General features: G+C 36.6%; 12 protein-coding genes across 12 annotated transcripts in view; 9 read left to right on the top strand and 3 right to left on the bottom strand.

The window, feature by feature from the left end:
* Positions 1–561, top strand: part of FDP41_005658 (uncharacterized protein) — a gene marked incomplete at both ends in the record, with an annotated part of 2,452 nt that extends 1,891 nt beyond the window's left edge. The window contains one exon of the mRNA XM_044709206.1: positions 31–561. Coding sequence (XP_044560040.1) covers positions 31–561 — 531 coding nt within the window. The remainder of the gene's footprint in view (positions 1–30) is intronic.
* A 301-nt stretch (positions 562–862) lies between these two features.
* FDP41_005657 (uncharacterized protein) lies at positions 863–2,983 on the top strand (the record flags this gene model as incomplete). The annotated part of the gene is made up of 3 exons (XM_044709205.1): positions 863–1,297; positions 1,372–1,544; positions 1,753–2,983. The coding sequence occupies 3 exons, from the start codon at positions 863–865 to the stop codon at positions 2,981–2,983; spliced, it is 1,839 nt and encodes a 612-aa protein (XP_044560039.1).
* Positions 2,984–3,022: 39 nt separating this feature from the next.
* On the bottom strand, positions 3,023–3,977 carry FDP41_005656 (uncharacterized protein; the record flags this gene model as incomplete). The annotated part of the gene is made up of 2 exons (XM_044709204.1): positions 3,023–3,494; positions 3,745–3,977. The coding sequence occupies 2 exons, from the start codon at positions 3,975–3,977 to the stop codon at positions 3,023–3,025; spliced, it is 705 nt and encodes a 234-aa protein (XP_044560038.1).
* A 1,924-nt stretch (positions 3,978–5,901) lies between these two features.
* On the top strand, positions 5,902–6,543 carry FDP41_005655 (uncharacterized protein; the record flags this gene model as incomplete). The annotated part of the gene is made up of 2 exons (XM_044709203.1): positions 5,902–6,001; positions 6,263–6,543. 2 exons carry the CDS (start codon positions 5,902–5,904, stop codon positions 6,541–6,543), a joined length of 381 nt encoding a protein of 126 aa, XP_044560037.1.
* An 851-nt stretch (positions 6,544–7,394) lies between these two features.
* On the bottom strand, positions 7,395–8,534 carry FDP41_005654 (uncharacterized protein; the record flags this gene model as incomplete). The annotated part of the gene is made up of 1 exon (XM_044709202.1): positions 7,395–8,534. The coding sequence occupies one exon, from the start codon at positions 8,532–8,534 to the stop codon at positions 7,395–7,397; it is 1,140 nt and encodes a 379-aa protein (XP_044560036.1).
* Positions 8,535–13,127: 4,593 nt separating this feature from the next.
* Positions 13,128–13,406, top strand: FDP41_005653 (uncharacterized protein; the record flags this gene model as incomplete). The annotated part of the gene is made up of 1 exon (XM_044709201.1): positions 13,128–13,406. The coding sequence occupies one exon, from the start codon at positions 13,128–13,130 to the stop codon at positions 13,404–13,406; it is 279 nt and encodes a 92-aa protein (XP_044560035.1).
* A 319-nt stretch (positions 13,407–13,725) lies between these two features.
* FDP41_005652 (uncharacterized protein) lies at positions 13,726–14,355 on the top strand (the record flags this gene model as incomplete). Its single annotated transcript, XM_044709200.1, has 1 exon — positions 13,726–14,355. The coding sequence occupies one exon, from the start codon at positions 13,726–13,728 to the stop codon at positions 14,353–14,355; it is 630 nt and encodes a 209-aa protein (XP_044560034.1).
* Positions 14,356–14,935: 580 nt separating this feature from the next.
* FDP41_005651 (uncharacterized protein) lies at positions 14,936–15,208 on the bottom strand (the record flags this gene model as incomplete). Its single annotated transcript, XM_044709199.1, has 1 exon — positions 14,936–15,208. One exon carries the CDS (start codon positions 15,206–15,208, stop codon positions 14,936–14,938), a length of 273 nt encoding a protein of 90 aa, XP_044560033.1.
* A 679-nt stretch (positions 15,209–15,887) lies between these two features.
* Positions 15,888–16,781, top strand: FDP41_005650 (uncharacterized protein; the record flags this gene model as incomplete). Its single annotated transcript, XM_044709198.1, has 1 exon — positions 15,888–16,781. The coding sequence occupies one exon, from the start codon at positions 15,888–15,890 to the stop codon at positions 16,779–16,781; it is 894 nt and encodes a 297-aa protein (XP_044560032.1).
* Positions 16,782–17,227: 446 nt separating this feature from the next.
* FDP41_005649 (uncharacterized protein) lies at positions 17,228–19,192 on the top strand (the record flags this gene model as incomplete). The annotated part of the gene is made up of 1 exon (XM_044709196.1): positions 17,228–19,192. One exon carries the CDS (start codon positions 17,228–17,230, stop codon positions 19,190–19,192), a length of 1,965 nt encoding a protein of 654 aa, XP_044560031.1.
* Positions 19,193–19,562: 370 nt separating this feature from the next.
* Positions 19,563–22,678, top strand: FDP41_005648 (uncharacterized protein; the record flags this gene model as incomplete). Its single annotated transcript, XM_044709195.1, has 5 exons — positions 19,563–19,737; positions 20,036–20,290; positions 21,189–21,909; positions 21,992–22,329; positions 22,422–22,678. 5 exons carry the CDS (start codon positions 19,563–19,565, stop codon positions 22,676–22,678), a joined length of 1,746 nt encoding a protein of 581 aa, XP_044560030.1.
* An 810-nt stretch (positions 22,679–23,488) lies between these two features.
* The window catches only part of FDP41_005647 (uncharacterized protein), a gene marked incomplete at both ends in the record, with an annotated part of 1,702 nt that continues 882 nt past the window's right edge, over positions 23,489–24,308 (top strand). Inside the window, 2 exons of the mRNA XM_044709194.1 lie at positions 23,489–23,638; positions 23,912–24,133. Of these exons, the coding sequence (XP_044560029.1) occupies positions 23,489–23,638; positions 23,912–24,133 (372 nt within the window). The remainder of the gene's footprint in view (positions 23,639–23,911; positions 24,134–24,308) is intronic.

The following is a 24,308-nucleotide window of genomic DNA, read 5'->3' as shown; positions in this document are numbered from 1 at the left end:
AAAACATTGGACGCTTTTGAACGACTGAAGAATGAAAAACTGCGCTTTTTAAATACTCATGTTTATCCAGAAAATGCACAAGTTTCAGAAATTCCTCATCATCTCTATTGCGACATGTTTGTGAGTGAGGATGAATTTATTGAAATTTTTAGAGATTTAATTAATAACATTAATTTACAACTTAAATTAGAATGTTTTAGAGATTTTAGAAAATCACCCAAATATTTGGAAGCAGTCGTAAGTGAAAGCAGTAACGACGTGAGTAGCGTGACTGGAATTTTGAGTAGTCAAAGCAAGTATCCCATCGACACGATTGCAACTCCTAGAAGATTTTTCAATAAGCGACGACTTTCAGAGAATGACCTTTCGCATCTAAAGAGTGATTCAATATCATTCAATAACCATGCATTGTTACTTTCTCCAAGAAGAGACTCTACGGCTGGTTCGAGTACAAGTGGTCACCACTCGTGGCTGCAACGTGAGCAAAAGTCAAGCGCTCGATCCTTGTTGAGAAATATGAAAAATCCACTCGAATTGTTTATGGTATTGCACAATAGGTGAAGAGAAAGTGAATTAAATCATCCTTATTTAAGTGATTGTTGGTTGTTCCACCCAAAATTACAAAGCCACCTATCAGACCAAATTTGGAAAAAGCTTTAAAAAGATTTGTAGTGGTGAACTCTGAAATTGTTGTAACCCTCAATAATACACTACGAATTGTCTTGATACCAAGATTTAGATTTACTTGGAGAGTATTTTAGTTTTTGTGATGGTGAACACTGCTGGACACTGTTAAATTTGGGCCGCGACCACACATTTCGTCATTGTGGAAACAACACAAAAATTGAATCAACACTAAAAGATGATCTTTATTGGAAATACTAGCAGTAGAAACAATAGCAACTCTACTCCTATGGTTAACACAACAAACATCATGAACGACGACAATATTTTAGAAGTTCACATGAATGAATTATTGATGGAGAACAACGAAGACATTTTCATGTTATTATTAACGTTGAAATGTTCCAACCTGAAAATTCGACAAGAGTTGAGAGATGACAAGTTCCATTTAGAGGAGACTGAACAATTGTTAATGAAATCACATACACCTGCAGATATTGTTTGTGTGATTGACAAGAGTGGTTCGATGAGTGGTGAGAAAATGACACTTGTCAAAGATACTTTGGATTTTGTCATTGGAGCTTTAGGACCCAAAGACAGATTGTCCATTGTTTCATTCGATGATGAGTTCTTCACTAATTTAAAATTGACTTTTATGAACATGGATGGAAGGGTAAGTACTGTGTGAAATGACAACAACTTTCAATTATTTTACATTTATGGTTAAAATATTTCAACTCATTCCAGAGACGAGGATCCATTTCCGTTGAAAATATGAGAACTGGTGGAAGTACTTTCCTCTCTGGTGGTTTACTGAGAGGTATTGAAGAAATGAATGCCATTCCTAAACGTATCAGAAATCCTTCACGAGCTCTCTTATTGTTTACAGATGGAATGGCAAATAAGGGAATTACTAATACGTAAGTCATTATTCATTTGATTCAAAATGTTTGACAATACAATTTTTTGTAAATTATTATAATATATATTCTATTAATATTATTTTATTTATTATAATATATTCTATTAATATTCTATTAATATCATATGATTCATATAATATCTTATTAATATTGCCATTTATGGATATTCAAAACTATAACAAAATTGGGAATGAAAATTATTCAGTTCTCATCTCATTCAAGCCATTCGAGATCCAACTAAAGATTATTCTATTCATACCTTTGGATATGGTTCAGAACATGATGCAATCATGCTCTCAGCTCTTGCAGAAGAAGGAAATGGAATGTATTATTATGTGAAGGATCAATCGTCCATTTCGAAGTGTATGGTGGACTGCATTGGTGGAATTTTGACATGTCAAAAAAGGAATGTGAAACTAAGTTTGAGTGGTGATAGCAATGTACAGTTTGTTCAAGTTTTCGGACCTCATGCAACTCCACAAGGAGACAATACTTTTACAATATTTTACAATGATTTACAAATGGAAGAGGAGAAGCATATTATGATCAAAGCCAAACGTCAAATGCCAAATTCTCAATACGTGGGCCCTTTAAAGATCAGAATACAATTAAGCATGAATAATATTCAAAATAATTGTGAAATGGAGACATTCGAACAGATTGTACAAGTAGAAAAATCTACTCTCAACTCGAATTGGAAATCCAAGTTGAACTGCCACTTGTCAAGACAATATGCAGTCCAAGCATTGAAAGAAGCAACAGAGAAATTACAAGATCATTCCATGAACGTTGCTTACAATATTTTGAAGAATGGTCTCGAACAAATTCATCAATGCGTGATTGAAATGGATCATTCTCTCAATTCTCCCAATGATGCTTTGACACTTTACATTTTTCACACCTTACAAAATATTCTTGCAGAGTGTGAAAACCATTCGATTCCGTCTTCCAATATATTAAGCAAGATGAACTCACTCTATTACGAGTTATTGTATGAAAGGTCAGTCAGTGATCCGAGTGTGATGGATCAATCATCCTCTTCGACTCATCCTTCAACTGTCATTCATCAAACTCTCCCTCGCAAATTCTATGCCTATCGAATGGCCAATCGAATCAAATTCATGAAGTGCCATAATTGTGGAAGTAACCAACATTTTGCAAGAAATTGCACTCGGGCAGAGATGTGTCACAATTGCAAACAAATTGGACATTTGGTCAATCAATGCCCATTTCCACCAAAGTGTCATCATTGTGGAAGCACTGAACACTTGTCTAGACAATGCACTGAAATGATTTGTTTTAAATGCAAACAATCTGGACATCGAGCGAATGAATGTCCAATGACGCAATTTCAAGGAGGAAACAGCAAGTCAAGATTTGGGAAGGACAATGACAGAAAGAAGCATCATGGAAATTATCCAAAAAACAAGCATTAATAAGGATTTAACTGATGCATCGCTTATGAACTTATTCAGTTAATTTGTGTGTTTTTTATCTAAAATGTGTAAATAACCTGCAAAGGTACTTGTTAAGAATGAAATAATGGCAGCAATGATTTGAATAAAGGCACTCAAAATCATTCCTAACATGAGACCACAAATTTTGGTGAATGGTCGATTCATGAATGAAACCTTTTCCTTGGTCGTGTCAGAAGAGACATTGGAGGAGGTTTTTTTCACAATAAAAAGCAATCGAGCGCTGACAGCAATAAATACAATCAAATTTGTCACATTGACAATAAAGAAGATGCATAAGAGCACAATTTGTAACGGAACGGCAAGTGTTTTGTTGAGAAGAGTTATTTTCACAAGCAAGTTGAGAATGGCATTAAGAATAATGAGGACGCACAAGATACCACTCGTGATCATGTTTAAGGCAATGATTGATCCTCTTGTGAAAATGTAAACCTTTTTGGTCATGGTCCCTGCAGCTGCTGCTGTGGTCATACTGTTTCTCGAATGAAATCCATATGCATTTTGGTTGGTGAAGAAATTGATCAAGAAGGGGAAATCATGGTGATGAATTTGTAGTGGGTGATGGTTTTGGCCGTCACAGAGATTGGTCAAGAAATGACATTTTAGAAATGCAACCAAATTTGTCGACAACGTTCTCGATTCCAGCACGCGCAATTATCATCATTTGATCCCACTCAATAACCAACAACAATCAAACACACACACACTCTCTCTCTACTTACAACAAGTCTTGTAGAAAACCAATAATCATCGTAATGGTTACAATCGCACCAAAAGACAAGGCATTCTCAATCACAGAAAAGACCCACAATACAATTCTATAATCCAACAAATTTGGAAAATTCATCCAATCCTTTTCATTCATATAGGCCGAAGTACCATGATACACCACACGAAAACACAAGGCAACCAATAAACCTGTCAAGAAGAAGAGAATCTTTTGCTTTCGTTTCATTTCTTAAATGAATGGCATAAATAATGAGAATGGTCAAAAGAATGTTCAACACGATCAAGTAGAAACCAGAATTGCTGAGAGAAGCAACGTTTTCTCGAGGTTCAGCAATTTTACCTTGAGTGGCATTAATGGATTGAAAGAACATGATGGGAAAGAAAAGATTGAAAGATGATGCTGCAGCAAGTGTTGAGGTTGGTGATGTTGCTGCTTCTGTTGTGGGTGTTGGTTCTGTCATGATCATGTTGTTGGACATGTGGTGGTGGTGGTTGTGAGAGTTGGTTTTTTTGTGAGTGGTGGTCATCATGGTAAAATCTTTTAATGGAAGAAAGAGATCTCTGTTTGAACAAATTCAGAATGGAAAAAAACTTCCAATTAGTTGATGGATTTCATCTTGAACCACTCGAGTGGCCATGAGCTGATGCTGGCAAGGTTCCAAATGCTGGCAATTTACCAAGTATGTGCAAGGAGACATGTTGTTTCAACGCACATGAAATCCGTAAAGAGGGTATACAACGATGCATCTCATGGTTGGAATAACTCTGCGAGGAACCACCCTGGGTCAACATATTTTGACCAAAAGATGGAATTGGATTCCTAAGGAGAAGAGAAGTGAACTGCTGATTGAGTCACCGTCCATATGGAGTGACACCATCTCTGTTGAACCTTTTCGCAAGAAATGACACAGTGCCACTTCAGAAATTTCTTTCATCAGATGGAACGACATGAATGTATTGAGATTTAACCGTCAGCAATTCTCTCGTTGTCTGCCATCACTGAAGGTTGTTGAGTTGATGACATTCACATCTTGACAAATGTTTAAAGTAAGCAAAATTTTTATTGAAGGACTCATCGATGAATTCCATATTCTCTCAGTATGGACCATCACATTCATGTGTGCGTGGACATTCATTCGATTGCATCACATAGTTCATCATTCGGTCAAATACTTGAATTTCATCAAATTTCGTTGTGTGTTGAGAATAAAGTTCAGAAGAAGCTGATTTTGATTGATCACTCGACAAGAAATGATTCACATTCACCATCCAGACACTTTCAGGCTCACTCGACACACCCGCAGGCATGGTGACATAGTCTGCTTTCTCCACTCTTCCTTCACGAGCCTCTCCTGTCCTTATTTTTTTAACCGCCACAAGCGATACCATTGGGGTACGTTTTGGTCAATTTTTTCTTCTCCAAGTGAACACAGTGGCAATTATTCAATCCAATTTGCATTGTTGAGTCAGAATCAATAAATTATTGTGAAAGTACTTTTAACGGTATCATCTCATAGATTTTGAATGTCCTTTTCAACACACACTCTTGAGAATTCCTAATTCACGATTCCAGAATTCATCTCCTCCAAAAATAACTACCAAAAAACAACAGAAAAAAAATGTAGAAACGAGATCACAACCACCTTGTGGTGAACTATTTATCACAACACCATCTCTGTCGGAAATCATACTCCTTCAATGACCATGTTTCGTGTGACTTGGAAAAAAACAAGAAACAAAATCTAGCTCCAAATCTCATACTCACAAAGAGCAATCATGTAAAAGTGATGATTCATGATTTTTCAAAAACTTCTTTTGATGAACATGATTCAGAAATGAATCCTCTTCGTCGTTGGGAATTGTTACTATAAAAGAAAATTTCATTGCAACAAGAAGGAAAAGAAATGGCTCGAAAATCGTGAATTGAAATTTGACAAGTTCTTTCCTGTCGAATTTATGAATGATAAGAATTTGTGTTGAATTACATTAGCAAGTATGGCTATGGATTGAAATTTGCATCCAAGTCATTAAAAAAAGATCGAGAGTTTGTGTTGAAAGTGGATCAGTTATTAGGAACAGAATTTTTCAACGTTGTTTAGGAATGTCAAGTTTTTTCGCCTGATAATGATGAACCGGATTATAAACAAATTATGTTAGCTGCCGTCAAGAAGAATGGTCAAGCATTACAAAACATCAGCAATCATTTGAAATTCAATAAAAAATTTCTATTGACAGCCATTCAAAAGAAAGGTATTTTCATTCGTGCCAACAACCATTTTACTTGATCGTGAATTCTTATGGACACTTGTCCAATTTCTAGTTCCTGAATTTTCTCATTTAAATCCTCTTGATTATTCCAAAAAAGAAATCATGATGAAATTTGTTCAAGAATTTGGACCCGTTCTTTGTTTTGCAAATAATACACTCAAAAAGGATCGAGAGATTGTTTTACATGCAACAAGGAAAAGAATCAATTATTATGCGCAGGATGTCACTTTTGAGAACACACAGATATTGAAAAGAAGGTTGTTTTAAATTCCTTGCCCAATTCCAAATCGGTGATTGAGCAAATTCAAAACGCAATGGCCATCAACAAGATGAAATGGATGATTTATGAACAAGATTGGTTGAAGGAGCATGTGGATCGTGTTCAGGTATCTGTAAAGGAAGAGGAGGATTGTCAAGAGGAGAAGGAATGTCAAGAGGAAGAGGAGTATTGTCAAGAAGAGCAAGATCAAGAGTTTTTGGAAAATCTGTGTGAAAGTGATTTGGAAGAAGAGGATCAAGAATGAAACGATTGTGAAAACCGATAGGATTTATTCACGGGTGGACAACTCGAGCGTATTTTTTGCCAAACACCTCAAGCTACGAGAAAACTTTTCGCTGGGAATTTTAATAACACAACGATCATAGGATGATTTTATGATGGTTTCAATCCATCAAAACCTGCCAATGCAATTGGTTGTTTCTGACACATAAAGGAAACACCACATCACTATTGGTGCGTCAATATGTTGAATTGGCACTACAAGAGCCATGGTGGTTGCTTCTTAAAAATTTGTCACGTCCATGGAGGACTGGAATTGTGACTGAGTTGAAGACAACCATTCCCGCTCATCACAATCACATGATCGACACCATCTCTCTCTCAAACAGTCATTACATACTTTCAAGCCACAATCCTTGCATGGAGTTAGTGATAAACAAGGCTTGTGGCATGAATTGCATAGCAATGTTGGCATGTTTGGATGGCAGATCTTACAAAGGCCGTCATAGTAACATTTGCAACATGTTGAATTTTGACATTGAAGGCATTTAGAAACGGCATTGGTTAGTCTGTGACAACAGTCGCAATTAATAACTATGCATATGGAACAGCGTTGACATTCCCCTAAGTAAGAACATTTCTCGCAAATAATAGCAGAACAAAGTGAACACAATATTAGTTCCGTGTGATTAGAACAAACCTGGCACTTTCTCCGTTTGCAAATTTCTGAATTGCATCCACAAGTTGAATCACATATTCTTCCCTTTTTTGCACAACTACATTTCGAACAATTTCCTTTTTTGCATCTGCATCCAACTTTCTTCTTTGTTTTGTGTAGATCATCATTAATATCATTAATCTTCTCTCTTTTCCTTTTCAGCTGATTGATTTTAAAACTTTAGTAAATCCAATCACTTTTCCAGTGCTTTTCATCACACATAACCCTCCTCTAATTTCTATTTCATCATATGAAATTATGATCTTGTTACTAATATTCATTGCCATGGCTTTAACAACATCTTTCAAATCATTGTCAGCAAGTTTTCCAAAAGACAAGTCCGGAAGATAGCTCTTAATTGTTGAGATAGATGGAAGCAATAAATTAAGCTTATCCAATGCGTTTTCAGATGTTATAGTTTCACCGGGAGAATTTCCTTTCAAAATATTCCACAAAAGAGAGCCACCATAAAATCGAAGTAATAAACACCAATGAATGATACACTCTTTGTATCGAAAACTGTTAACATTTTTCGACGAAACCAAATTTTGCAAAGTATTTTCTAATAATTGATAAAAGAACTGGGTTTCATGTAACTTTCCTTCCTCTAGCGCAATCGAGAGAAGTTCTACCAAATAATGTTTTTGATCTTTTTCTTCAATTAATTCTTCGAAATTCTTAATTGTAGTATCTCGTCGAGAGATTTTTGCCTTCAATGATTTGATGACATTTTTGTATTCTTGTGTTCTTGCAGCGAGGTGAGCTGTTTTGGTATTTTGGTTTTCAATTGTTCGCTGATAATGGCGTAATTTTGTTTCATAGCATTCATAACATTTTTCACAAACTCCATATTTGTTGAGATTGCAATTATTGCAGTCTACACTAAAAAAACAAAATTCGCCATGATGATTGAAATTCACACTTCCGAAGCTGTGGCCATTGTGTGATATGATTCCCAATACTGTTAATAAATGGCTCACTTTTTCGAAAGAGATGCCTTTACATCGCGTATTACCTTCTTTGCAATTACTACAGCACTTGTTGTCGGAATGTTTGCATTGACCGAATTTATCGGTAACGATTGAAATGATATCTTTCACTCCTTTTGGTTGTTTTTGAATTTCAATGGTAACAGGGTTGCTGATGTGGTGGGTGTTTTTAAAATTATTGATATTGTTGTAATGTGTATTGCATAGCAAAGGTGTTGCATTGGACTTTTCTGTTCCGAGTATGGTGATATTTGTTGGCACGGTTCGCAAAGCGTTCTTGGAGCAAAGGCAGCAACGTCTTCGTTTCATTTTTCTTTTCGAAAAAATTTCTGTTGAATGAAAGCAAAAACAATTAGTTGGAAGAGTTTAAAATTAACACCAAGCCCGTCAAAAGTGCAGAACAAATAGATTATCCTTGAGTGTTTATTGGCCTGTTATTCTAGAATTTCTTGTTGGTTGTTTGCACTTTACACGGGCTTTATGTTTAATTCAACTAAAGTCAGTGTCACCTTTTTTTAACGGCCGCTATTTATTGTATATTAGGTCTCACAATTCCAAACTAAAGAATATGAAACTAGACGGAATGAAACATCTACTGTATGAAAATCTTGGTTTCAGCTTGCGTAATTGTCGAACAGTTCAACTCTGAAACAAGTATTGAAAATTGGTCGGTGTTATAAACTGAGTAAAAAATAAAAGTGCGCTCGCGAAGAATCTTGTCTCGCATCTTGGTCATTTTTACTGATTTATTAATAACTTTATCAATTCCCTCAATGAGACGCAAGAGTATTTAGATATTAAAAATCTATTTACATTATAATTTGTATAATTATAAAATTATAGAGACCCAAATACAACAGGGAAAATTCAAATCACTTCCAAAAAAGGAAATGGACACAGAGGGATTCGAACCCTCGACCATCTGCTCTCCCCGTCTCATAAGACAAACGCTCTACCTCTGAGCTATGTGTCCAATCAATATATTAAGGAAGGATCGTTTTCACCTCTGCTGTAGTGTCCATTTGATATTGAGAGAATTTTTTCAAACACATTGGTTTTGTGTATTGGAATTTAGCACTTGTCCTGTACTGATAGAATTATGCGATGATGAAGAGGTTACTATATCTTCCTCCTCATTAATTAACTCTGAGAGCCTTTTGAAGGAGTGAAGAGGATGTTATTGGTTTGTCATGATGATAAATGACACCCTGCTATCAAAAAATGTCCAATCATTACACGAAACCCAGTTCTTTTATCAATTAAATACTTTGCAAAATTTGGTTTCATAGAAAAATGTTAACAGTTTTCGATACAAAGAGTGTATCATTCATTGGTGTTTATTACTTCGATTTTATGGTGGCTCTCTTTTGTGGAATGTCTTGAAAGGAAATTCTACTGGCGACACTATAACATCTGAAAACGCATTGGATAAGCTTAATTTATTGCTTCCATCTATCTCAACAATTAAGAGCTATCTTCCGGACTTGTCTTTTGGAAAACTTGCTGACAATGATTTGAAAGATGTTGTTAAAGCCATGGCAATGAATATTAGTAACAAGATCATAATTTCATATGATGAAATAGAAATTAGAGGAGGGTTATGTGTGATGAAAAGCACTGGAAAAGTGATTGGATTTACTAAAGTTTTAAAATCAATCAGCTGAAAAGGAAAAGAGAGAAGATTAATGATATTAATGATGATCTACACAAAACAAAGAAGAAAGTTGGATGCAGATGCAAAAAAGGAAATTGTTCGAAATGTAGTTGTGCAAAAAAGGGAAGAATATGTGATTCAACTTGTGGATGCAATTCAGAAATTTGCAAACGGAGAAAGTGCCAGGTTTGTTCTAATCACACGGAACTAATATTGTGTTCACTTTGTTCTGCTATTATTTGCGAGAAATGTTCTTACTTTAGGGAATGTCAACGCTGTTCCATATGCATAGTTATTAATTGCGACTGTTGTCGCAGATTAGCCAATGCTGTTTCTAAATGTACTCAATGTCAAAATTCAGCATGTTGTAAATGTTACTACGATGGCCGTTGTAAGATCTGCCATCCAAACATGCCAACATTGCTGTGCAATTCATGCCACAAGCCTTGTTTATCACTAACTCCATGCAAGGATTGTGGCTTGAAAGTATGTAATGACTGTTTGAGAGAGAGATGGTGTCGATCATGTGATTGTGATGAGCGGGAATGGTTGTCTTCAACTCAGTCACAATTCCAGTCCTCCATGGACGTGACAAATTTTTAAGAAGCAACCACCATGGCTCTTGTAGTGCCAATTCAACGTGTTGAGACACCATTAGTGATGTGGTGTTTCCTTCATGTGTCAGCAACAATAAATTGAATTGGCAAGTTTTGATGGATTGAAACCATCATAAAATCATCCTATGATTGTTGTTTTATTAAAACTTGCAGCGAAAATATTTTCATGCTCAAAAAATTTTCTGCCTGTTCGTGCGTTTTGATTTGCTTAGTGACTTCCCTTTCGCACTCCCACCCATTTGCTTTCAAAAGTTTTTAAGGTACCTTTTTCGCTTATTTTCATGGATTTATCAAGCAATTGCTTAAATGTGACTTCTTGCGCTTCACATCTTAGAATCTTTGTCTCTGCCTTCCTCCTTCATACTTCCTTGCGTTTCTTTGGTTTTCTCCTTTTTTCCGCTGAGCGGTTTTTGGAGTTTTTTACCTTCTCAAATCTTAATTAATACTCGGGACTCTGCTAAATAAAGTCAATTGACAAAATATGCAGAAAATCCACAAACACCCGACCTTTATCAAGGTCGGGTGTTTGGAGAGACTACAAACCCATTAGTCCTTCCTTTAATTAACAAACGAATTTTATTGTTTATTCTTTTGAAACATGATATGTTTTGAATGTAATGAAAGTCATGAATGTTTTAATTGTAAACAATTAAAGAGTTTGGTTGAGCTTAAAAAATTTTTCCATGCTCAAAAAATTTTCTGCGTATTTTAAGCTGTTCGATATCCATCACTATCACTTCAATGTTACAAATATATAAATTGTGTTACATTGGTCACCAGACAACATGCTCGATTTACCAGTAACACTTTCTGACGTTTGTGAAATATTATATTCAGACACTCGTTGTTTCTATTCTCTCCAATTAAAATGCTCTAATCCTTTTAATTTTTTCAAATTCTGCAATATGGTATTGTTATACTGCCCACTTGAAGCCATATAAGCAATTGTATTTTCAACTAATCGCTGTTTAACATGAAGAGCACACATAATTAAATCTTTAGGACTGAATGACAAGGAATCTCCAAGGGTTGTTCGATTTTTTGCTCCAAATTGTTCAACAGTTTTTGCCATGCAGTATGGACAAATATCAAATTAAAATGTAAATCCAACATTGTGCATGTCTGAAACATAGAAAAAATGAACTCTAGATTTTTCAAAATATGTTTTTGTGACACAGCTTTGATTTCGTCTGTAAACGTTCCAATGGTTTCCTTAATACTCTCTTTTGTTTCAGATATTTCAGTTGTTTGTACCGAATGTTTTCTTTCAAAATTTTTTCTGTAATTTTAATTGTTTTTTGAATGATTTCTTTTGTTTGCAAGAATGTTTCAAACCATGCGTGAACATCGTGTACAAGAGTCCCTATCATTTTCTCAAATAGTGATACCATTTCTCTAGCCCCATCTCATCTTTGTTATTGCGAGTAAAAGTATCTTGTCCTGACTTCATACTTGAATATTTATGGTAATTTGCTTGGATATCATGACATCCACAATGTGAACATTTTCAAAATTTCATGTTGACGGTATCTTTATTGCTTGATAAGCATGGTTTGTGATTACTATAACGTTGATCATAATCATTCTATATTTCACTGTCGATCTCGTTATCAATATCCATAACATCAAGCAAGCTCGTTTCTTTTGAAAAAGTGGTGAATGCATCCGAACAAACATGCTGCTTTCTTAAAAGATTAGCCTTCATCCAATTGAACGCTAAATCAAAGGCATGCCTCCTTTCTGTTAGTCAGATCATAAGGCGGTTCAACCATCACTAACTCCTCATCTTCATGTTCCAATATTCTAAAAACATTCAAACAAGCAAGTGAGAGGGAATGTGCGTTTTCCGAGATTTCATCTTGCCTTCAACAAGGATGGTACTTTTGGAGCAATCCAGACCGTGGAAGAAGGTGATGGATCCATCCGACATGCACTTTTCGGGAGAAAATTTTTATTTGGACCTTTTTGATGAATGATTTTGTAATAAGTGATGATCAAACGAAGGTACGGTGAAGATCAAGCATTGCATTCGACTTGTACGAGTAATACAAACATTATTGACGTGGAAATGAATTCATTTATTGAGCTTTTGAATGGATTATTGATAGTTATGATCGTAATCGCGATGTCCACATGAACAAACTCCAACAGCACCTGTTCCATTGTATTGAGCACAACTGCATTGGGTACAACCTCCCCATCCTTCCTCCTTTGTTGAATGTTTTGGTTTGTGGAAATGTTGTTCTGTTGGTTTCATTTTTTTTGTTTCTTTGGACGTTTTTGTTGTTGTTTATTGGAAAATTTAATCTTTTCAACATGTTGAACCAGAGAATGTGACTTTTGACAGATCCCTGGATGACAATGATCAACAATGACCGTTTAAGACAATCTAGGTTCTCCTCTGGTTGGAAAATTTTCATGGAATATTCTTGTTGGTGTTAATTGTTGTATTGGTGGACAGATTCAAGTTGTGCAAGTTTTTGAAAAGAGGAAAAAAGGATTTGAAATCAATGAATTCGATGCAATGCATCAATAGATCACCTCACCACAACAAGTAAACAACTTGATGTTACGGACCTTATTGCAATTGTTTTTGATTCGTTTTGGAAAGATTGATAGCTCATCCAAAAAATGTCATCCCATGACAGCCATCACACCTCTGACTCTTCCAAAACCACCATGGCAGAAATTCTTCGTGTGAGAAATCGTCTTGACCAACTCATTTCCAACAACAACCCATCTCATCGTTTTGTTTCTGTCGATGACATGTATTCAGAGAGCGAGAAAAAGTTTTACATGTACCTCTCGGTCAAGATTAGATGTCAAAAAAAGAGTAGTGAGTTGAAAATTGATCAATTTGATGCAAGACGATTGAAACATCGAGAAACGAAATTTCCAAATGAAGTCTAGGAATTATTTCATGTCTTGTGTTTACGTGAGTTTTGTTTTGAATAATGTTTATAATAATTGAGAGTGAAATGTTGGTCATTCATTTAAATTCAATGGAATCATATGGTGGAAAATGTCATTAATAATGAATGGATCATCATCCTTGTGAAAAATGATTTGCATTGGATCGATCTATGAATCTGGTTGATCACAAATTTATGAAAATAATTCTTATGACAAATACTTTTGACAAATATTATGAAAAACACCATGTTGTTCATAATATATTGTGAAATTGAAGAAAACGAATTGATCGAAACTCCTTCATGTCTTAAAAAGTATGAACATGCCAACTTGTCCGAAAAAAAAGTTCAGTGCCACAGAACGTAAAGAATTATTTGCAGATTTATTGAAATGTGCTTCTCTGAATGAAAATTCTGAAAAAAAGAGATTTTATGAATGTCATGACTCGACTATTCTCGATCGTTATGTAATTTTGAGTGATTATGATTCGAAATTTATATATCAAAAAGGTTCACTCAAAACCATGCCTTCTCTTTACAATGCCTTTACAAGACAAATTCCTGATTCGAGTGATCACTTGGAAGGAGACAATTTGGATCATCTCACAGATGACGACATTTCCAAGTTGAAAATAGTTTTTCAAAAATTTAAATATGAGAAACAATTGGATCAAATAGTGAAGGATTATGAAACTCTTTCAAATTTTCCTCCATTGTTTTTGGCATTTTCGAATACGGCTTGCATTCCATATTGTCGAAAGCACCTTTTGAATTGTTTGAAAAAAGTTTATTCTCAGAATCATCCAGAAGGAAAAGTTGATTTGGATGATGCTTCCATTCTCGATCATTCTTCTCTAGAAGATGCTTATTATTGTTTATATGAACCTTGTTGTTCAAAAGTGGCTAGTTATATTGATTATGAGAGAAGCAAACTAAATGATAGATGATTTAGTGTGATATTTGCAAAAGTTCTCACAAATGCTTTATATATTTAAAGTGTTCTTTAAACATTTTAGTTTCTTATGACAACTTGTTCCGACGAATTGTTAGTATACTTTGAGTCTAATTAAACAAATAATGTAAAAATATTTATTAGGGAAGATGAATTCATGAACCATTTTGATATCCTAAATCCCAAAACACACGAGAATAAATACCATAAGGAAAGACAAATTGCTCAAACTCCACTTGGAATCTTCACGAGCACTCTTGAAAACAGAAAAAGATGCAGCAGAAGATGAAGGTTCTGTAGCACGTGGACATGCATCCATCCGAGCACACCGACATGGCACTGCATGCATTATTTGAATGATGCGTCCATTGCAATTCCCATTTTTAGTTAAAGTGAAGGTATCACCTAAAGAAGTGGTGCCAAACACACCAGTTGACGAATGAATGTCTCCGATATACATGGTCACTGTTTTTTGCCCACCACAAACTCCCGACACATTTCCAACGACTTGAATTAAATTCAATCCCTTTCTTGTTGTCACAATTTGTCCATCCATACAACAACAACGTGAAGAGTCACATCCTGTGCTGCCCTGTTGCTTCTGGACATCCCGTCTTCCAATCCATGTGTCGGTATAATCGAGATTCTTCGCTTGCTTGCTTGTTATTCACACGAACCATTTTTGTATCAGTGATATTAGTACCTCCATAACTTACGGCTGCTTGGAAGAGAACATCCGAAGTAATGGAAGTGGACAAAGTGACTGCAAAGGTCGTGACACTGTCGGAGGCGTCCACAAGCGATTTTCCAGAAACAACAGCTCCTGAGCTAATGGCTTGTAAGTACATGGGTCCTCCACCTGAAGTTAAGGATCTGGCTGACCAAAGGACAAGACAGTTCCAGTAAACAATGAACCACTTTCATAAGAGACATTGGCAACGTACAATTTGACACTTGACAAGGTGTAAATCACCGGACTGCAACTTGCTGAAATGGAGCGAATGTGCTCCGTGCCATTGGAAAGCTATATATGCCATGAAATAACATCAAACAGCAAGCAAAAAGCTGAAAGAGCAACGCAGAGAGTTTGGCAGGTGTCATATTTTTTTTCGATTTTGTGACATGAATTTGGAATGCCAGAATGGATATATTTGGAAACTGATTTTGGCGAGTTTCGCTCGAGGAAATTTTCAAATATTGAAAGTATTGGTTCATTGGTTACCAACGGAAACCTCCTCATCCAATTACTAATCTCACACACATTACCTCTGGCGTGGTCAAAAAGTTGTGAATGAGTAATAATATCTGAAACTTGACATGAATCACAGCGACTTCGAAATTGACATTTGAATGTCAATTAAAAAGGGAAGTTGTTTGCAAGGTCACCGAATCCAGATGGGATTCTAATTGAGGACCCAAAAGAGAGGCATTCTTGTCGTTATAACTACGTTTTTGGCTTTTACAACGAAGAGGGCGACGAGGTCTGAACACTCGGAAGTAATTCTTTGAGATGGTTTTGAAAAAAAAATGGAAAAAGTTACTTCACCCATGCCATCACATTCTCTTTTCAAAAAAAGACCAACTCTCTATTTATTGGGTGATTCCATCACTGAACAATCCACTCGAATGAACGGTTTGCACTCACTTTTATTGGATTGGTACTCTGTGAAAGTGGATATCATCAATCGGGGATGTTCTGGATATAATTCCGATATGATTTTGGAGGCTTTAAAAAACAATTTTGATGGTGCCTTTTATGAGTGTGCTGTTTCAATGAAAAATTATGATTATGACACGGAAGGTGGTGTTTCCTTGTCATCATTGCCCACAATTTCTGTTTTTATTTGTTTGGGAGCGAATGATGCCAGTAGTGAACATGTTTCAGGTATCAAGCAACATGTTCCTCTTGAACGTTATTACGAGAATTTGAAAGCCATCATTCAGTTATTGAAAACAAATCTCGTATATTCAAGATTGGACATTTTGCTTTGTACGCCACCTCCCGTTCATACTCAACAATATGCCAATTATTTGAAAGAAAAATATAATCATGATGGAATCATTGAAGTGAGAAGTGAAGCATTGGTGAGACCCTATGCACAAGCTGTAAGAGATTTAGTCGATCGATTCAAGGAAAATGTGCAAAAAGAGGAGACATGCATTTCTGATAATTGTGCAGTACATTTGGTGGACTTGTGGAATGGACCCAATTCTGAGTTATGGAAACAAGAGAGTGCCTATACAGATGGTTTGCATTTATCGAGTGATGGGTACAACATTGTTTTTAAATGTTTGAAATCAGTCATTTCCAAAGAGGTTACTCATCTCAATGCTGACCTGATGCCATTCTCTCATATTTATTGGAGAACCTATTTGGAATCCACACAACAGAAATCAGAGAAGCATGAACAGCAGAAATGATCTTATAATTTTAATAACATGAGAGAAGTTTATACTGCAACCAAACTCACCTTTTTCCCTTCTGCTCGAGAAATTTAAATGAAGTCATTGTACTGGATCATTTTCAAAGATGCGTGCGTGTCGAGTTAGTGAGATGAAACTGGAAGGTGTGTACAATGAGGGAGTCATTCCTACTATATCATTATACTGCATTTAGAGAGATTTGTCACGATTGTCATACGCACTCTCACTATTGGTCGAAACGCAAATTCAGTTAGAGATCAAATTCCAAATCGCAACAACACAAAAAAATGAAGAAACCTCAACTGCTCTCAACCCTTAGGAGGATCGACATGAAAACTACGATTCCAGCGAGGATGCCAGGAAGTGTATCGATTCATCGGAAGATGAGATCTCGTCTGACCTCACTCTTTACTATTCTACAAGTATCTATCATCATCATCATCATGATAATGACCCCAACGGATCCCATTTCTTCCTTCTTCTTCTTATTGAATATTGGCCATTCTCCTCCTGGAGTGGCCCGGGCGTTGAAGGTCAATATAGCTGCTACACAACCAGATACAAAGGCATGTCATTCCAAATTGGCCAAAAATTTAATATTTGAGAAGGTTACTTCATTATATCGGGGAATGGGAGAAGATGGAAATTTGTACCAAGATCAAATTGAGAGCATGATGGATTTGCAAATGAAATCGGTAATTAAGGAATGTACCGGAGTTTCCTTATTGTTCAATCCGACAGATATCAGGTCCTATCGATTAGCTCTTTCTTCAGAGACTGACTTGCAAGAGTTGTCCAAAAAAAGTCAATTCGAACGTGTGATTCAAGAGATTTCCCAATTACCATTGACCTCATGTCAACACAAAGTGATTGAATCTCTTGTTGGGAAAGAAGCCCTACTATTTGTTGAAAGGAAGCTGCAAGCCACTACAGGTCGCATGACCGAGTACTTGAAGAAAACTTTGCATGACTCTGACAGTACAAATAACAACGAAGAAGTGACCTGTGGAAAGATGGTAGACCAAATTTTTAATTCCCTTGACACTCTTCTTACCAAAGACGAGAGGCTCTCACTGACAGAGTTGATACAAGTTATACCGATTGGAGGCTCATTAGTAGTGGTTCATGAATCTGACAAAGGTGCTGTCTCCTTGTTTGAGAATCTTGTTGGGTCTCATCACGAGTATGTCATTTCAATATCATGGCTATTGATGTTTATTTTGGCGATTTCTGGCGCAGTTATGCATTACATTAATGTACGTGTTCAAAAAGCACTTAAAAACCAAATCGAATGTGTCAAACAAGAAAAGATACAACAAGAAATGGTCTTCAACGAAAAGGAAAAGAGTTTCCAGCAGAATATTTCCAATTTGAGTTCAACTCTGGAGAAAAAGGAACATGAAATAGTAGAAACCAAAACATTTTATGAACAACAAGTCGAGTTGGAGCACCAAAAGCTCATTGAATTTGAGAATAAGGCTTCACAGATTCAAGAACAAATTTGTAGCGAGAATAAGCAACTGGAGAGTCTTCTCAAAGACCGAGAAATGAAGGTCTCTGCCTTATCGAGCAGTCTTGAAGCTCTTTCGAAGGAGCGCTCTCAAATCGAAACAGAAAAACAGCAATTAACAAGGAAAACTGAAATTTTAAATTCCACCCTTGAAGGTACGATTGAAGAAAGTACTGCATTGCGAGATTTGTGCAATCAATTGCGAGACGAATTGAGACAAAAACATGCACAGTTGGACAGGGCATTCGTCAAGAATATGGAACTTCAAGAAGCCATGGACATGTATGGTACTGAATTGAAACGTATGAAAGAGGTTATTGAGAGTGTGTCTGAGCAACACTTACGAAACACAGCTGAAAAGCAGCAACTCGAAGAAGAATATCGATATCTGACCATGGAAAAGCTTTCATTCGAACAAGAACGAAAGGATTATCAAATGAAAATTGAACAGTTGTTGCAGCAACAAGCGCTCACCGAACAATTTATTGAATCTGAGAAGGAACGCCTTCAACAATTGTTTAAGAAACTCGAAGATGAAATGAATAGTGTTGAAAAGGAACACTTGCTCAATGTTTGTCGAATGACCGAAACCAAACAACAAACACAATTGGATAAGGAAGCCACCATCATTACTCAAATTTTGAATCTAAAAAAGATGGTGTCACAAGCCAGTTTAATGGGCGGAGTAATGCTGACCTCATCTCCAAGAAGCCCCTCCTCGTCACGAAGCAACAACAATAACACTCTTGCAAATAATACACGAAAGGATAGAGACTTGAATGCAGCTGAATCCAGGCAACATGCTACGACGAATAGTGGTCTTTCAAAGGAAAAGGACATGATCTACACAAGCATGCCACCTTTGAGGGTTTTCAGCTCTCCTCGAAAGTTACAATAATGCATTATTACACACTATATAAATTCTGTAAATAACATTCAAAATGGGTGGAATCATTGCATAGATAATCGAGTGAAAATTGATATACATTTGAAAGAGATGTTTGCAGGGTGTTTACCAATGCGTTGGACAACCCACTTGAGCGATATGTATCCGATCGTTAAGGGATGATGTAAATATGACAGGAATTATCTCTCCATGATGATGGTGTGTGCTGGCTGGTTCTGCGTTGTGTTGCCCAGCACTCACACACAACTCTCCTCACGATTTGAAATCCGTTGAAAGGTCAGAGAGAATCAATACTGTCTTTGCAACGAAGAATAGCGTACAGTAGAGAGGTTTTTCAAAGACCATAAAAAACAATACAAAAATGAACAGTGAGGAATTGCTCGCTCAATTAATGGATAGCAAAAAGAAGGCTCGTCCTCGGTTAGGCTCCGTTAAAATGGATACAACCACCACTTCGGAGAGCATGATGATGAAGGGAGGAGCAGGAATGAGCGGTGGAGTGAATGTTGTTCAGGAACATTCCAAACATTTGAAATGTAGGTATTGTTGTAATTTATGAGATCTTTTGGAGAGATGACTGGTTGAGGATTTGAACCATTCCATCACTATTGCCTTATTTGATGTTTGAATTTTGAATTTCCAATTCATCATCAAATAACCCTCGTGATGACACTTCGGGAAAATTTTGGTTTTGAATGAATGTTTGATTGCGGTTACCATCCCCAATGCATCATCCATGGATGAACCAATAATGAACCAATAATGAATCAATGATGAACCAATGATGTACCAATGAAACCCGAATTCTTTCATAAATCAACAAAATATTTCTAGTGACACCCAAGGACATGAAAATTCTCCTGGCTAACTTTAAGAAGAAGAGTGATAGTAAGGGTCGAATCAATCGAGAACAATTTGAGGAAGTGATCCGATCAACGCTCTCCTCCTCTCTTGATCATCATGCGCTCACTTCAGTGAATAAGATTTTCGATGTTTTCGACAGCGAGAAGTCAGGACATGTTGACTTTGTAGAACTCTCCACTGGTTTGAGTAATACCTTGTACACAGACAAGAAGGAGCTTTTGAAATGTAAGTGGAAATTTTGGATTTCGTTGAATGTACTAATCGATGAACATGCAAATGATGCGATCTTATTGGAAATAGTCGTGTACAGCTTGATTGATATCAACAATGATGGAACGGTCGAAAAGAGTGAACTATTGTCTTTCTTTAAGAAATTCTATCGTAAGTAGGAGTTGTGTGCACTTTGTTATTGCGAATCAACATTCCTTAATTGCATGAATTTTCGTCCATTTCGGGCACGTTCCAATGCACAACAACCACGCGTCAAATATTCCCCACTTACAGTCGGTCAAGCTAAGATGAATGGTTACAGGCTCTCACATGATAGGTGGCATACGTTGGAGCAACATCTTTCTCTTGCTTTCGATCGAATGGATCTGGATGGAAGTGGAGCCATCGACTATGAAGAATTTATTGTGGCTGTCAACGATCCAGACTCTGCCCTAGGTTATGCCTTTTATAACTGCATGAAATTTTAATTGATTTCTCCATACAATGTAAAAACAATAAATTTTAATTCGAACGATCTTGCCTGAAACGACTAGTGGTGTACGTTCCCAAAGTCAACAAACCAGCGTTCCTCGAAGTGGTTGAAGCTGTCTGACCACGTTGATTTCAGCCCGCCAAACAAAAATATTTGTCAAAAATTCAACACAAAAAATATCGAAATTTCATTTTTGTGTGGTGCCTTACCTGATCATCATCATCACCCATGGCCTCCAAAGAATTTAATTCCATCCTGCTTGGTCGTACGGCCGGACCACAAGGCACTCTCACTGTTGATGCAAAAAAGATGAAACGTTTATCTGGAAACCCATCGGCAACGAAGCGATCATATCATCAGGGAGTTCTGTCGTCAAAAAGAACGAAATTGAAAAATTTGAATGGCTCTACACAACAAAAGGCTATTGCTTGCGGATTTGGAAAGACAATGAAGATATGGTCGAATATATCGGATTTAAAGAATCCGACTATGATGCTTTAGAGTCACAAATTACACAATTACAATTAGAAAAGGATAAGCCATTTAACAAGGTGGATGCTTGTCTAACTGGTGTCAATTGGGGCAAGCCACTTATCAAAGGCAACAACATGACCATGTATTTTGATAATAAGGAAATGTTTACAATTTCCCTGTCCGATGATGTTAAAAATTGTCAAAACATTCCAAAGAATTCTGAATTAGTGTTAGAGTTTAGAGATGATGAACCAGCCGATAAGAATTCGATACAACTCACAGAAATTCGATTAGTCTGTCCTGAAGATGCAGAAGAAGATGGAGCTACAGAAGATGGAACCAAAGAAAAGAGCACTGAAAAGAAACAAAACCCACTTTCGGCTGAAGCACTCCACGAAGAAATTGCTAAAAGAACAGCCTTCTCAAATGACACTGCCAATGCAATTGCATCATTTTCTCAAATGCCTGTGGTCATACCTAGAGGTAAATACAATGTGGATCTCTACAAGAACAACCTTAGATTGTACGGTAGAACTTATGTGCACAAGATTTTCTACAAACAAATTTCCACACTCTTCCTTCTTCCAAAACCTGATGATAAGCACATGTACTTGGTGATTAGCTTGGATGTACCTGTTAGACAAGGTCAAAATCTCATTTCCATATTGTCTTCCAATTTGAGAAGGAAGCCAAAATTAAGCCAACAGATCCTCTCCAACTCAACTTTGATCCAAATGACTATCCAAAAGATGCACTCTCCCCACCATGAGTGGAAAGACTTATGAAGTTTTTGCAAAAGTTTTGAGAGCCTTGACAGGAAAGAAGCTCATTGGTCCTGGAAAGTACAACAGTTTCAATGACAAGAAGGGAATCAAGTGCTCGCTCAAAGCCAACGAAGGATTCTTGTTCTTCCTTGAAAAATCCATCTTCTTCCTTCACAAACCAGTTATTTATTTGAGACATGACGAAATCAAATCTATCAAATTCCAAAGAGCTGACACGACTGGAAGCGGCTCTAGATTCTTTGATTTAGTTTTTGTGTTAAAGAATGGCAAAATCACACCTTCTCGAACATTGACAAGAATGAGTACGATTCTCTCGCAGAATTCCTTCCAAGTAAGGGCCTCAATGTTGAAAATATAATTTCTAGGGAACAACCAAATATTAATGAAATACTAGGAGGAGAAGACGATGAAGAAGACGATGAAGATTTTGTTGATTCCAAATCTGATGAAGACGCAGAGGAGGAGGAAGACGATGACGACGAATTTGAAAAGTTTGTGGAAGAAAAGGATGCTCTCCAATCCGAGACTGAAGCTCTTCTCAAAGATGCTGGTGACATTGACGATTTGTCAAGCAAGAAGCGAAAGAAAGCAACGAGCAGCAGCACTGGTGGCGATGCCTCTGATCCAAAAGCAAAGAAGAAGAAGCAGTAGACAAGTCTTGATAATGTCATAAAACAATAATCTTGGTCAACTGTTTCAATTTGTTGTTTCACAAGCGATTCGACCGAATTTCATTCAACCCTTGAGAATTATAAAAGTGAAATACTTCCAAATCATGTGGTTGGTGTAATGTTATCACTTTTGTAATTCTCGAATATGTGATTCAGAAAGTTGAATGTTTATCCTTCGATAGACCTATTTGTGTTCGGAGCAGTCAATAACACAAGCCTCAATCAATGGTGTGTGTGGTGTCCTCCGAAAGTTAATAGTTCTTTTCAAACCCAGATTATTTGTTTATTCATCGTACGTGGCTGCAAGATTTTCTATTGATCATTTTGGAATAAACAAATAATCTGGGTCTTCACCATTAATAATTCAACCCATTCATTGATTTTTAGCAGTTCTTTAAGATTGCGACACCCACTGCGCTTTAAAAGGGAATAAGAGTGACAAATGGCGGATGGCAGTAGTCCCAAGCAAAGAGTGAGTCAAGTTTACAATGGATGCTCTTGAAAATCTAAAAGCCACGTCCCTTTGCTTCAACAACGCAAAAAATATCAAAACATCTTTCCTCCAATCATCACCTTGGCAAACCTTGTAAGATTGATTTCAGAGAGAAGGAATTTTTCATCATTGATTACCGAACTCGTTTCCCATATTTACTGCTGGTCCTGTAAAGATCTTCTTTTCTAGTACTTTTACTACAAGAAGATTAATCTTTGTTTTACTTCATACAATTAAGTGTGCTTGTTTTCCCACTCTATAGTGTGTGTTACATCCATCCATTATTGATTCATCATCATGTCTGCTTCTCTCGACGGTATTGTCAAATCAGTTGTTAGTGGTAACACCATCAAAGTTTGCCATCCTCAAAGAGCTGATAAAGAAAAGGTTCTCGTTCTTGCCGATGTCAAAACTCCACGTATTGGATCTAAAAACGATGAAGATGAGGTAAGTTGCTCATATTATTGCCGTTGTTGGTGTATTGAACAGTATTCATATTTGGATGTTGCAATACGCGAATCGCCTTCCATCATCAATCATATCATCCACCCATATTGTTGCTAAATCATTATGATAATAATCGTGTTCTTTTTACTATAATTATTGTGGACTCCTCCACTGAAATATCTCATCATAACAAAAACTCGCACATCATTATTGATTCGGATTCAATGTCCTCACGATGATCATCATGTTTCTCTTACTTTCTTGATGAATTAGCCTTTCGCTTTTGAAGCAAGAGAGTTCTTGAGAAAGAAGCTTGTTGGTAAGCCAATCAAGTTTCGAGTCGATTACACTGTGAAAGAAACAGGCTTGAATTATGCCACCATCTTTTTGGGTGATGAGAATATTAATGAGGCTGTTGTGGAGGCCGGTTTTGGTGAGGTCAAAGAGGTCAAGAATCCAAGCGAGGATCACAAGAGATTGCTCGAACTCCAAAAAGTTGCCAAAGAAAACAAGATTGGAAGATGGGATACTGGCAATAAAAAAGATTGCCAAGACATCCAACAATGCCGAAATTGATGTTCAACAATTGTTGAAATCATTCAAATCCAAGGCTATTAATGTCATTGTTGAATATGTACTCAATGGTGCCACTTTGAAGGTCAGACTCCCT

The sequence above is a fragment of the Naegleria fowleri genome (genome assembly GCF_008403515.1).
Source record: "Naegleria fowleri strain ATCC 30894 chromosome Unknown tig45, whole genome shotgun sequence".
In the NCBI taxonomy this organism is placed as follows: Eukaryota; Heterolobosea; class Eutetramitea; order Acrasida; family Naegleriidae; genus Naegleria; species Naegleria fowleri.
Note: the sequence above shows the minus strand (reverse complement) of the source record. Positions and strands in the feature narration are given on the sequence as shown.